Genomic DNA, 13,705 nt, shown 5'->3' on the forward strand with positions numbered 1-13,705 from the left:
CGTTGGGGGGAAGTTTAACTCATACTTTAACTAATATAAATTATTCGATTTTTTTGATTTCAGATGATTCTACGCTGAGATATGCTGACTATTGCAAAATGTATTTTTGAAAAGACGTCTACGTAAATGTGCTCTCATTCGCTCATTTTGCAATATTTTTACATGAAAATTTTATTAAATATTCTTGAAATGTTACTTTATAATATGCAACAACTTTTAATAAACTGACTTGAACCGTTTCGCTACAATAAATTCATGAAAAAAGTGTTTTTTTTTTTTAGCGTTTATCCCTTACCCCCTAGGGTGGTCCAAAAATGCATGGGAAAAAATTTATATTAAAATTTTTATGCCGCCGCCCCCCATAATGGTAAAGAATGAAAAATAAAAAGATCCGTATTTTTTTTTTTTTTAATCAGACCATATTTAATGGTGCCGCCGGGGCTTTGAAATATCCCATGTATTTTGCATGGGGAAAAAATACTTTTTCGTAGATTTCATGTAAAAACCTGGAAAATGAATATATTTTAACCGAATACCTCAGTTTCTCTTCATAATTGGTCAGGGAATAACAACCAATTATGAAATAATTAATTTTTTTGTATTAACTATTTTTTATAGAATCCCAAAAAGCCCCCACAAAACGAAAATCTGAGAAAAAATCGAAAAACAATATTTTATATTACTTTTATGAAAATAGTTAATACAAAACAAATTAATTATTTCATAATTGGTTGTTATTCCCTGACCAATTATGAAGAGAAACTGAGTTATCCGGTTAAAATATATTCATTTTCCAGGTTTTTACATGAAATCTGCGAAAAACTATTTTTTTCCCATGCAAAATACATGGGATATTTCAAAGCCCCGGCGGCACCATTAAATATGGTCTGATTAAAAAAAAAGAAATACGGGTCTTTTTATTTTTAATTCTTTACTATTTTGGGGGGCGGCAGCATACAAATTTTTTTTGGACCACCCTATTACCCCCCCCCTTAAGATTTTTGTTGTCTATGTTAATTTTTCATTTAATTCGTATTGAAGCTTAGTGCGTTTGTTCCCTGGAGTGAAACAATGCCATCTAGAAGACCTTTGGCTATAGCAGGTTGAGGCCACATGACATACTAAAGAAAGGAAGTGGAGGAAGAAAGGTGGTGAAAGAAGTGCTTGATGAAAAGAATATCTAGAATAATTTACTTGTAAATAGTTACAGATCTTCAATTATATTTTCCGCTTAATAAAAGTAGTTGGAAAATTTTCAAAATTAAAGCAGTGCTAATTGTAACCACTGTCAGGGCAGCAAATAGTTAAATTCGTTTCTTGTAAAATTGTATAAAAAAAATTAATTACAACTACGAAAAAAATATTCCATACTTTCCATTATTTCGCACTAATGCTATGAAGCTGCATATACCTATTTACTCATTTTCATACAATAAATACTTATTTCCTATAACACTTTTCCATACACACACACATATACACATACAACTAATATACATACATATACATATACATACATTTCTTAACGCAATTATTTATTTGTACAATCTTACGAAATATTTGCTGTTTTTCAGAATTTCTTAAGCACACCTGCAATAATCTGCATACATTCACACATTTGCAAGCATTCACTTTATCAACTACTGTACAAATTGACTACTTATGTAATATTCATATTACATACACAAGCACATACATATATGAATACTGAACGCCCGTCAAAGAAATGCCTCACTAATACAACTTTTTATGCTGTCATCACTTTTTGGTGGTTTCCGTTTTTGTTTTTGCTTTTGCTGATCGTCGTCAGCCCAACCAAAAAAGTGTCATGGTGGATGCTCTTCTTTTGTCAAATTGTCGAATTGCGGACTAGTCGCTGAGGTGAGCAGCGTTTTTGCAGCGCCACCACTCTGCGCATGCAGTACGGTGTAGAAACCGCTCGCCGCGCCTGGCAGCGGCATACCCATCACACTGGCTACATTCATAGCTGAATCGCCATCATCCATAACTATGGAACTATCGGCCGCCGATGGGATGGTGGGCAAAAATCGCACGCCAAGACGCGGTGGCGATGAGTCTTCTTCCTCTTGTACTGCCTCCTGGCGCACAAGACGGGGCTTAGAAGGTAGAGTGGAGTGCTGCTGTAGTTGTTGTTGCTGCGATTTACTGCTATGAGCTAAGGGGTAAGAAAGAAAGCGGAAGAGGGTAAATGTTATGTAATGGAATGTAAATACTTAAAATAAACACAGCGGAGCGGCATGAAGTGGAAAGGAGTGGAACGAAAGGGTGTGGAATTCATTGGAAGAGGACGAAATGGAATGAAATTGAATGAATAAGCACAAAAAGGAATTATAGGTAATAGATTGGGATGACGCGGACCGAAATGAAATATATGGAATACAAATTTACTAGAAAGGAAGGGAATAGAAAAACAAGGGCTAAACTAATTAGTATGGAAAATAGTATGAAATGAAGTAGCATACTTCGAGAAAGAGTTGCACAAATTAAAATGAAATGGAACATGCCGGAATAAAATGGAATAGAACCTAGCGAAACAACGCTCACCCATTATTGACGGTAGTGGTGTCGTGCTGCCCGCACTTGAGCGCGAGAGGCGGAACGTTGAAGTGCTTGCCGTTGTCGCCGAGGCTGAACTGTCGTTTCGAGAGCTCGATAAATTGGAATCTTGTGACGTTTTTCGCGTTATCAACCACGCCGAATGCCTTCTACGATTCGGATCCATCATCTTGAGAGGTATATTGCACGTGTGCGGCATGGCGCCCGCCGACGGTGGTCCATTACGCCAACTAGATGAACGCGACGAGCAGAAGTTTTCACTCGATATCGAACTGGCGCGTGTCTGCTTCTGCTTCTGTTTCAGCTCAGCAAACTGGTAGAGGTATGGATCAGTATTGGCATTGTGCGAACGCGTACGCGTATGACGATTATTTGCCTTATGCGTCTTACGTTGACGACGACCACCGAGATGACGCGTCCCCTGCGTCAACATATCGTCGTCATCGTCATCGTCCGCATCCGCGCAGTGACAACAGTTGGTCAGGCGATGCCATGTACTTCTTGTCCATGTGTTGTGCACGCGCTCACGCTCTTGCAGCTTGTGCCAATTGGGCATCTCGTTTGGCATCATGCGCAAACAGCGACAGCCGGGTGGATGTGCTGCGGGTAGCAAAGGTGGCAATTCTTTAGGCACGCGCACACCACCTCGACGACCGAGTCCACCCGGCAGTGCTGTGCCAGCTGCAGCAGCGCCACCACGCGTTACGCGCGTTTCCTCGAAATGCTTGCAAAGGGTGATGCAATCCTTCTTGAACTGTTTTGTCATGATGGCATACAGAAAGGGATTGCAACAGGAGTTCAATGGCAGCACGAATACTGTGAATATCTTGGCTTGCTCCAGCGAGATCAGTTGCAGTCCAAAGATGGCAGTTATGGAGAAGAAAGCAATGGGTGACCAACAAAGGAAATCTGTGAAAACAAGTAGGGCCATACGTTTTGCAATGCGCGAATCATTAGTATTCCAGGCCTGTGAGCCACGTATGGCCCAATACATCTTCAGATAGCAGCCCATAAGTGTCACAAATGCACATCCATTGATAAACATGAGCGCAATGACATAAGTCAAACTGGCTACACCAGTGGTCGTCTCGAATGGTAAACAAACGGCAAACTTGCGATAATCTGAAACACCTGCCAGAGGTAAGGCGGCCATGATCAGCGCAAACGTCCAGCCAACGGCCATGATGTATGCGGCTTGACGCAAGGACAGACGCTTGTTCAAATGTATTGCGTGGGTTATGGCGTAATTACGTTCCAAAGTAATCACCGCCAATGTGTACACCGATAACTCCGATGAGAGCACTGCCAAAAACCCGGCGAACTGGCACATCAGCGACATCTGCCAGGGAATGGCGAACATGCGAAATTCTCCCAATGTGGAGGCATCTACAATAGCAAGTATGCCAAGATAGATGCCCATGAAGAAATCAGCTGCAGCCAGATTGCACACCAGGAAACGCGGCACATCCATTTTGGAACGCGAGAACATCAGCACTATAACGACAGTGCCGTTACCCAACAGAGCCAGCAGGAAGACCACCCAAACGCCACAGCGCAAAGTCCACCAATCGAAAAGGTCAGCGCAGGGCAGGAAAGGACCAGGCATAGGCAGGCATTGTATGGAGCCAGGTGTTATGTCGGTATCTATAGTGCCGAAGAGGCCCGTGCTAAAACCGGCAAAACTGCTGGCCACACCAGCTGAACTAGTCGTGGGGCCTGTGCCATCCTCCTCGAAGTATTCCTCGACGTAGGTGGGAATATTGCCCGGATAATTGAAATCCTGGCCGAAGTTATCCCAGATATCATGCATTTGGTTTCCAAACTTTTTACTGAGATTTTCTGGAAGAAAGAACAAACTTTACGTTACCTCCTTAATTTCGAAAATTAGGTTGGAATTGAGCTTTATAAAATTTTTACTTACGTAACTGCGGCCATATGTCCATCATGCTGTTGTTCCACAAGCTCATGTCGAATTCGGAGTCGGATGGAAAGAGCACCGCCTCCTGTACCAATGGTGGCTTTTTTGTAGCTGACATTGCAACCAACGGTATGAAGGGACAGCAGTGATAGGCGTATGAAAGTATGAGCGTTTGTATGCGCGGAAATGTGTCTGGCGCTGGGAAATCACGAAGTTTTGGATTATTGAAAGTCTTTAGGTGCAGCAACTTATTCAAGCCGGCCGATGGCAGTTCGGGAAAAATATTATTGCCCAAATTTAAGTCTTCCAATTTGGAGAATGGCGTAAAGGCTTCCTTGTGTATTGAGGTGATCTCATTGCCTTCCAAGTCTCTAGAGAAAATGGTAAAGAAAATAAGGAGATTGCTGTGAAACTACAGTAAAATATTATGTGAAAATGGAGTGAGAAAGACTCAGTCTAATTATTAAAAGAAAAGGAATGGAATTGAAAGCAGAGAAAAACTTCAATTCATTGAAATTCAGAAGGTGGTGAAGAATTGAAGTAGAAAGGAATGAAACGAAATGGAATGAACCGGACTGAAATGAAATAAATGAAAAGAAAGTAGAATGGAATGGAATAATAAATCTTTAATATATGAAGTTGAAAAGGTAGAGAAGGCAATGGATTAGATAGATTATAGATTGAAATATAAATAAAATGAAACCAAAATGTAATTAAATACTGAAGTAATATAGTGAATATAAAAAAAAATGGAATGGAATGATAATGAAAGCATTGCAAAGCAGTGAAATAACTAGGGAGAGAAAATTCATGTTTATTCCTTAAATATTGAGAGAAGGAGTGGCGGAACAGAAGGACAATAGAAATAATTGAAATCCATGCAATTGAAATAAAATCTACTTCTTTTTAATGGAATGGAATCGATTGGAATATAATATAATTCCAAGTAATGGAAAAAGTATGTAGTGGGGCGAAAGGGAATGCATTGATATCGTAATATGGTAAAAATAAACCAAGAATGTGAATCGATAGAAGAATTAATCGAAATAGAACAGTGCGTAATGAAAAAGATCAAAATGTATTTGAATTGAATGAAAGAAATGCTATGGAACGCAACAGAATAGGATGAAGGAACAAAAATAAAACTACAAGGTGGCGCAAAATTAACCTTGCGATGTTTTTTGGCTGTAATTAAAAAAAAAAAATCAAAAACTTTGATTCTTCTTGTGGATTATTTTTATTTGGTCTTTTAATTTTTTTACATCAAGTCGAGAATATGATGCCATGTAAATGGCCGCCGCCACAGTTTATTGCCATTTGAGCCTTTTCTATGGCATTTTCCATCACTTTGGCCAAAACTTCCGGCGATAGGTCCTCACATTCCTGACGGATATTGTCTTTAAGAGCTGCAAGAGTCTGAGGCTTGTTGACATAAACCCGCGACTTCAAAAAGCCCCACAAAAAGAAGTTTGGAGCGGTCAAATCAGGTGATCTTGCTGGCCAGTGCAAATCACCAAAACGGGAGATTAGGCGCCCGGGAAATGCATCTTTCAGCATATCGGTTGTGGCACGTGCCACATGTTTTCCAATCCCAATTCATCAAGTTGCGGCAAAAAGAACTCGTTGATCATTGCTCTGTAGCGCTCACCATTCACAGTAACCGTTTGGCCCGCGACGTCTTCGAAGAAAAAAGGTCCGATGACTCCTCCAGCGAAAACAGCACCCCATACAGTGACTTTGAGTGGGTGTAATGGCTCTTCGTGGGTTACACGCGGATTTTCAGTGTCCCAGAAGCGTAAATTTTGCTTATTTACGTACCCGCTAAGATGGAAATGGGCCTCATCACTCATGATTATTTTTGATGAAAAATCATCTTCCTCTTGCAGCTAACAGCTGATGCACCGTCTGGACTTTGTACGGAAACATCTTCAAATCTTGTACCAAAATTCGCTGTAAAGACCGTCGACTGATACCCATTTGCGTGGCACGTCGCACATACAGGTATTTGAAAGATCTACGGGGTCAAAAGTCCATTTAACAAAACTATAAATACATTTACAAAAATGACTTCCTGAGGTACCTGACCCTTCCGAGAACAAAAGCCAGCCCCTCCCGCGTACCCTACAAGCATTTGACATACGATAACGGCAGTCGGAATTCGATCGTATCACCTCGTGTACGTTATCTGTTCTCGGCACTCTTGCAAAACCCAAACTTTAAAAGTGAAATTTTATGTTTTTGTGTTCAACAGTGGAGTAAAGAGTTATGGATTCTGAAGCATCAGGTTAGTAATGAATGAAATCAATTAGAATCTTTATAATTTTCAAGTATTAAAGTTAACTTTTCAACCCTATAAGTACACACCTTCTCAAACTACTTTTTTTTCTTAAAATAATATTTGTTAGTCAATAAGTAATACTATCGAGATAGATCCGGTTATGATTCGATTGTAATTGTTTAGTAAGTACCTTGTTTTGACAATTCATCAAAGAATTTGATCCGGATAAGTCCGGATAAACGGTATTTTAGTACTTTGAATGTTGTTGGTAAAATTTTATGAAAAAGGTCTTTTCCATTACAAGGGATTAAGCGAAATATTTATTTGTTGTAGGTTCAATGGGAACATCGGGAATGAGGATTGTGACTAGAAAATACTTGTTTGACCTCATGAACAATGAAAATTTACCCAACATAGAGGCAAGGCTAAATTTCTTGAAAGATCAGTTTATGTCTATTAAAGGATTCTCTGACAAAAAAGTAATGAATCTTGGCTGAACGGAACCTTCGCCATTCCCGTTGTTGCTGACAGTCCTTCAAATCGAACAGGACGACCGAGTAAATCTTTTGGAGATCTGAGCGAAAGAAGTAAAAGAAGAAAAACTGAGGAAATGCGCTCTAATTTTGATCAAAACCTTATCGTGCATGCTGCGCAAGTAGAATTAAGAAAGTCAGGAAAACGAGATGCTTCGAATGTGCTAAAAGAAATCATTACTTCGCCAACTCGCGCAACCAAATATAAAAAGGTCATCAAAAGATAAAATTTGCCCCTTATCTGTCCAGGAAGCAATGCAAATGTTCATCGATGCAGATCTAACACGAGACCAATACGAGACAATAAGAAGAACAAATAAGAAATTCTTTCCTTGTTATAGTCTTTTACAAAAAGAAATCTTGCACTGTAAATAGTACAGGTGCGGAAGCCGAATTGCAACCTTTGGTCGACCTTACCGTTAGACGATTATCGGACTACCTGGAAGAGGTACTAACAAATTTGAATGTCCAAGAATGTGAGACCCTTAAATTAATTTGTAAATGGGGTTGCGACGGGTCCCAACAGACCCAGTTCAAACAAAAGAAGAGGCTGCAGAAGCCCGAAATAAGCATTTCCGCTTTTACCGGCTAGATTTTGCCCGAAAATTTACTTGAGAAAATTGCAACAGGGATATTTTTAACCGCCTCCTTTTAAATTCGGACCCCTTAATGAGCTCTAGGAGGCAAATAAAAAGAAGAAAGTCCCAATCATTTCTGCCAGAAACATTGGAAATGCTCATGCCTGCCGATCCAAACCTAGAATTTTCTCCACGCAGCGATGAAGAGAAGCTAGATAATACCATTTGATGGGATGCTTTTTTTAATTGTTTATATTTTTTTATGTTTGATCTTGTAAATCTTTCTTCATTCTCATATTATATTTCATTCAATAAATGTTTTAACTTCATTATTTTAGTGGGTTTTATTCAGAAACATCCATTAGCACACGTTAAACCCGAAAAATACTTTTGGCCCCTTAGATTGTTCAAATACCCCTATGTGCGTCGTCTGGTCGATGTCGTCGGCGCTTCCATGACATTCTCGGCTACAGCAGCAATATTCTCTGCAGAACGGCAACTCCGGAGCCTGCCACGCCTGACAGCATCTCGTGTTGTGTCAGTCTCTTCGAGGCGAGCGGCTAAATGTCGCAGTGCTTCACCAGTAGGCGTTGGACGGGGAGGAAATCTGCGACGAAATTCACGTTGTGCCAAAGTCACCGACCGATTATTGGTCAAATAAATAGTCAGCAATATTCCGCGTTCTGGAGCAGTGTAGCGTAACATTGTTTATTAACGTGTATTTCGCATGTGTTTACTACACAAATGTCAAAATAGAACGGACATTAGGGGCCAATCGCAAAATTTATAGCCTTTTCTGATAGGAGGATTACTTTAGCGCCACCTGTTAGTATAGAAACTCTGTAGAACAACATCAAGACGCACGTCACAAATATGAGGAGGAGCTCGGCCAAACGGGGGCCAAAACCGGGTGCTCGCGCCCAATATATATATATAAATATATATGTATATAGAAACTCTCTAAGCTCAAATTAAATTAATGAAGCAGGCTGAAATAAAATACGAACGAGGTGGGAAAACTAATATACTTACGAAATGTGATAGGATGGAGCTGAGTTGACGGAAAATAAATAGAATGCGATAGAAATGGAAGGAGGTGTATTGAAATGATAAGGGAATAAAATGGTGTGAAACTAAAAGTGAAAGAAAAGGAAATTTACAAAGAAATGCTTTGGAATGGAAAGGGATCAGAAAGAAAAATGTAGAATACAAACCCATGAAACGAAGTGGAAAAGATATTTTTTTAGAAAAACGAGTGGAATGGGCAAATGGAGTTTAATTCGATGTAAAGAACACAGAAGGTGGGGCTTTCCGAAAACCGCTCACATTATTTTCGGCGAATTTGACAATTAAGTGACGTCAACACAGAAAATAAACACACGATTGTATGCAAATGTTTGTGTGTACGATTTATTCTATATTCTTTGCTTTCCAGTCACTCTCCCTTATTCTTTCTCTTATTTTTATTTGTTTATTTTCTGTATTGACGTCATAGTAATCGGTAAGGCACAATATTCTATATTATCAACTTGAGCATAATCGCGCTGGAGCGAAGTTTATTCAACTGAGTCCGCACATATTAAATTATATTAAACAAAATGTTGAGTGAGGAAAAACCATTGTACAAAAAGCAAGTAAAAACACTCTTCTTCTTACTATTTTTGGACATGCACTCTTGGTGTGAGTTTGACAGGTAGTCAAGTGTACGATGGTGCGAGTGCTTGGTCTTTTGCTTGAGCGTATTGGCGAGGTTGCTGTGCTCAATTAAAATTTTTATGGTAACATTGGAAGCAACAGAATATCACAATAAGAAAAATACAAAATAATATCTGGCTTGGAAAATTTCCAAAGGCAAATATTTTTAAAATATTTCTGAGTTTTGACGAGGTTTTTCAGACTTATTGATACGATTTTCTATGACATTTAATAATTTTTTATGCAACCGTGTCACGTAAAACAGCGTTATGGGATCTGATGATCTTAGCCGTGGGCATTTTCTGACCACCGGCTGAGAGTGTTTTTACTTATGGATCCGTAATGTGGAGAAAATGAAGTTATTTAACCCTTAGAGTACAGAGTGGGGGACTTTAGTTCCCCCAAGATTAGTAACTCGTAAATCATTTCTTGCTCTCTTTCTCCCTTGAGGTAGTCGAGTTTTATTTCAAGTCCTGTATAAAAACTTATCGTTTTTTAATTTACTAACAGTTTTTGTAATATTAATATGCTAACTTGTAAACAAAACAGAACAACTTTTGTGTGGGGGAATTTAGTGATCCCACTCCGTATTTTATGTATTCAGTAGTCTAAGGGTTAAATGAAAAAGTTGAAAAGTAAATTTAAAAAAATGTCAGTTCTTCAAATACATACAGCAATTGTAGGCGCGGAATGCCGAAGAAAGCGTCCTGTGGTATCGCCTTGATGCGATTGTAGGAGAGCACTAAATCGTGAAGTTGCTTCAAGCCGACGAAAGGGCGTCCACTAAGCGATTCAATGTAATTACTAGAAAGATCTCTGATATAAAAAATAAAATTTGTATTTAATAAAAATGATAAAATTTATGGTTTCATTTCTTGTTTTAAATATTCGTATTTTTTGCTACTTACAACAGTCTTAATTCTCTGCAATTAGCTAAGTTGGGAATGCGCACTAAGGAATTAGTCTTAAGCTCTCTAAAAGGAAGTCAATTAAGTATGAGCTTCAAATAATTTTTAAATAAATATAACAGCTTTTTATACTTACAAGCTTTTCAGTCTTGGCGTTTGACGACATAGATTTGGGGGCACTTCTTTAATACCGGCACGATCCAGTTTTATTATCTCTAATGAGAAACAGCCTTCGAGATCGGGAAACACTTTGAGTGAGCGCACATCGGAAAGAATTCTTGTCGAAAGAAAAAGAAACGTTGCGAGACAAATCTTGCATGTAAAATTATGCACATATACATATACAAATTATCATATATCTCTCTTTGTTTGATTGCCACTCACAATTTACGTAACCTCGTCATACCGCGTAGCGCCTTCGGCATAATTAACGACAGCGGATTCGCACGAAAGTCTAGCGTCTGTAAATTTCTGGGCAAATCCGTTTCGTTTATCCAACGCAGGCGATTGCTGGTAACAGATCTGAAATTTCACAAGAAAACTGAATATCACATAAAGAAACTTTAGAGCGAATTAGTGCACACATCGTTAAGTGCACATCCAACTATAAAAAACGGTACGGTTTTTGAAAAAATGCTACTATGTAATTGAAATAAAATAATTTGTTTTATGACTGAATTAAGCCAAATGTACACAAATCCTTGCAACTTTACTGTTTTAGTGAGTCAATACTCTGACACACTTTTCACCAAATCCACAATGGGCAAACTTTTGCACGACGACTTCCCCACGAGCGCAATGAATTCAGCGTCAAATTGTGAACGCATTCTTATCGCTGCATTTAACATTGTCGTAATTATCCTGTTTACTCCAAACAGCGGGAGAGGAAAGGAGTGAAAATGGAGAAGAATTGCGCATTCAGAAGAGCGGAAGTGCACAAACGCACAAAAATATTAATTTTTTGTGTGCTTTAGTATGCAAAAAGTGTATATATATGTGTGTGTGTGTATAAGCTGCAGTGCATATGCAAAAGTGCAAGCGTGTTTCTGTGTGATTGCATGCGCGATATAACTCTAGCCAAAAATTTGCTTGTGCTTGGCTGTGAGACTGGAACTGGCAGGTTCAATTCATTTTTTCCATATTCGAAAAGTAAGAAAAACGTGATAGAAAAATATTTTTTGAAAGCTGTCACTGCTTCAGTATATTCATTATCTGGAAAAAAATTGTTCAGAAAAATCTTTGGCCATTCGAAAGCGACATATATGTAAGCTGTACCAACGAAAAAATTACATATGAATAAGTAATAATATTGTAACATATCAAAATTTTGTAAAAAAGCTCGGCCTAAAGCCCGCAGAATTACATGCCCCACATTATTATTATTTTAACATGCACTGTTACATGCATGTGCGCGTGTTGGTATCTGGGTGTTGACTGCAACTTGATGCCCTACGCTTCGTTTGGCAACGCGTGCTTCCGATTTGGCGACGAAGGAAGAAGCCGCACTGGAATTTCACGCTCAATGGCAGTTGAAGTCTTGCATTTTATAGCGTTTTTATTCAGCAGAAGGGCGGGGAAACAAAAAGATGTAGTGCGAGACAGAATTCATTGAAAGCTTGTAAAAGTATGCCAGGTGGGAAAATGAAAAGATATGCAAAGAGTTGCAAGCCAATACTTTTAATTTCGTTTACTTATTTGCCTTTTGCTTTACACTGATCTTAAATATTTTTATAACTTTTCGTTTCTATTTTTATTGCAATTTTAGTTTTACGCTTAAATTCTTACGTCGCAATTTTTAATAAAAACACTCTTCCTCTTACTACGTATTTTTTGACATGCACTCTTGGTGTCAGTTTTGTGAACAATGTTGTGAGTGCTTGGTCTTTTTGCTTGACAATGGCAAATTAGAGTTTTTATGGTAGCACTAGAAACAACAAAATATCACAAAAAAAAAAAAATACAAAATAATACCTGGCTTGGAAAACTTACACCAAGAAATGTTTTTATTATATTTTTTAGCTATAATAATAATTTTTATTGAGAAAAATCGGATTTTTTATTGAAAAATTGAATTGAAAATTGATTTTTGATACGATTTTCTATGATATTTAATAATTTTTTATGCAATCGTGCCACGTAAAACAGCGTTATAGGATCAGCTGATCTTAGCTGTGGGCATTTTCTGACAACCAGCTGAGAGTGTTTTTACTTATGGATCTGTACATTGGAGAAAATTAAGTTATTTAAGTGAAACAGGTGAAAAATAAATTTAAAAAATTTCAGTTCTTCAAACACATACAGCAACTGTAGGCGCTGAATGCCGAAGAAAGCGCCCTGTGTTAAAATGTTTTGTTTCAAATTTTAAATTTAATTGAATAATTTGTAAATTTTTTAACTTTTAAGCATTAAATTTTAAATTTAAATTTTTATTTGCAATTCTTGAACTTTTATACTTAAGTTTGAATTTTCAATTAGTCAATTTATAATTATGTGGTTTTTAATTATTTAATTTTTAGTATTTAAATTTTAGCTTTAAATTTTTTATTTCTTCTATTTATAATATCAGTTTTTTAATTTCTAAATTCAGTTTCTAATATAAATATTTACTATTTTATTTTTAAATCCCGAATACTGAGATTTAATTTGTTTGTTTTTTATTTTTAATTTTTGGTTTTTGATATTTAGTTTTTAATGTTAATTCCAAATTTTTATTATATATATAAGTTTTCCTTTTAAGTATTAAATTTGTTATTATTTATTTGTAATGGTAATCTCCAGTCTTTCATTACAAATCTCTAGTTTTAATTTTCATTATTTAATTCCTAATTTTTCATTTGAGTTTAATTTTTCCCTAGAAATTTTAGATTTTTAATTATTATTCTCTTCTTTTAATTAATTAATTTTAATTTTTTATTTTTGATCTTTTAGTTTCTCATCTTTTAATCCCAGTTTTTACTTTAATATAGTTTTTAATATGAATATTTTAATATTTTCTTTTTATATATATTTCCGCAGCTATAACTAAAAATTATGATTTATTACTTAAAAGTATTTAAAGTTTATCTCTTTTTTTTAATTTAAATTATTTTATTTTTAAGTTATGTTTTTAATAGACCATTTTTAGTATTTGATTTTTAAAATTTAATTTCGAATTTTTAGGTTAAAACTCTGGAACTTAACTTAAACATAACTTAACTTAAAACTTAACTTTAACTTTT

The 13,705-nt window shown here is 36.9% G+C and overlaps 1 protein-coding gene across 1 annotated transcript in view; it reads right to left on the reverse strand.

The window, feature by feature from the left end:
- Positions 1-1,580: 1,580 nt before the first annotated feature.
- Positions 1,581-13,705, reverse strand: part of LOC129247278 (uncharacterized) — a 36,437-nt gene continuing 24,312 nt past the window's right edge. The window contains exons 8-14 of the mRNA XM_054886338.1: positions 10,872-11,009; positions 10,624-10,764; positions 10,488-10,553; positions 10,252-10,395; positions 4,499-4,866; positions 2,566-4,416; positions 1,581-2,176 (exon numbers count right to left, since the gene is read on the reverse strand). Coding sequence (XP_054742313.1) covers positions 1,827-2,176; positions 2,566-4,416; positions 4,499-4,866; positions 10,252-10,395; positions 10,488-10,553; positions 10,624-10,764; positions 10,872-11,009 — 3,058 coding nt within the window. The 3' untranslated portion in view covers positions 1,581-1,826. The remainder of the gene's footprint in view (positions 2,177-2,565; positions 4,417-4,498; positions 4,867-10,251; positions 10,396-10,487; positions 10,554-10,623; positions 10,765-10,871; positions 11,010-13,705) is intronic.

This window comes from Anastrepha obliqua, chromosome 5 (genome assembly GCF_027943255.1).
Source record: "Anastrepha obliqua isolate idAnaObli1 chromosome 5, idAnaObli1_1.0, whole genome shotgun sequence".
Lineage (NCBI taxonomy): Eukaryota > Metazoa > Arthropoda > Insecta > Diptera > Tephritidae > Anastrepha > Anastrepha obliqua.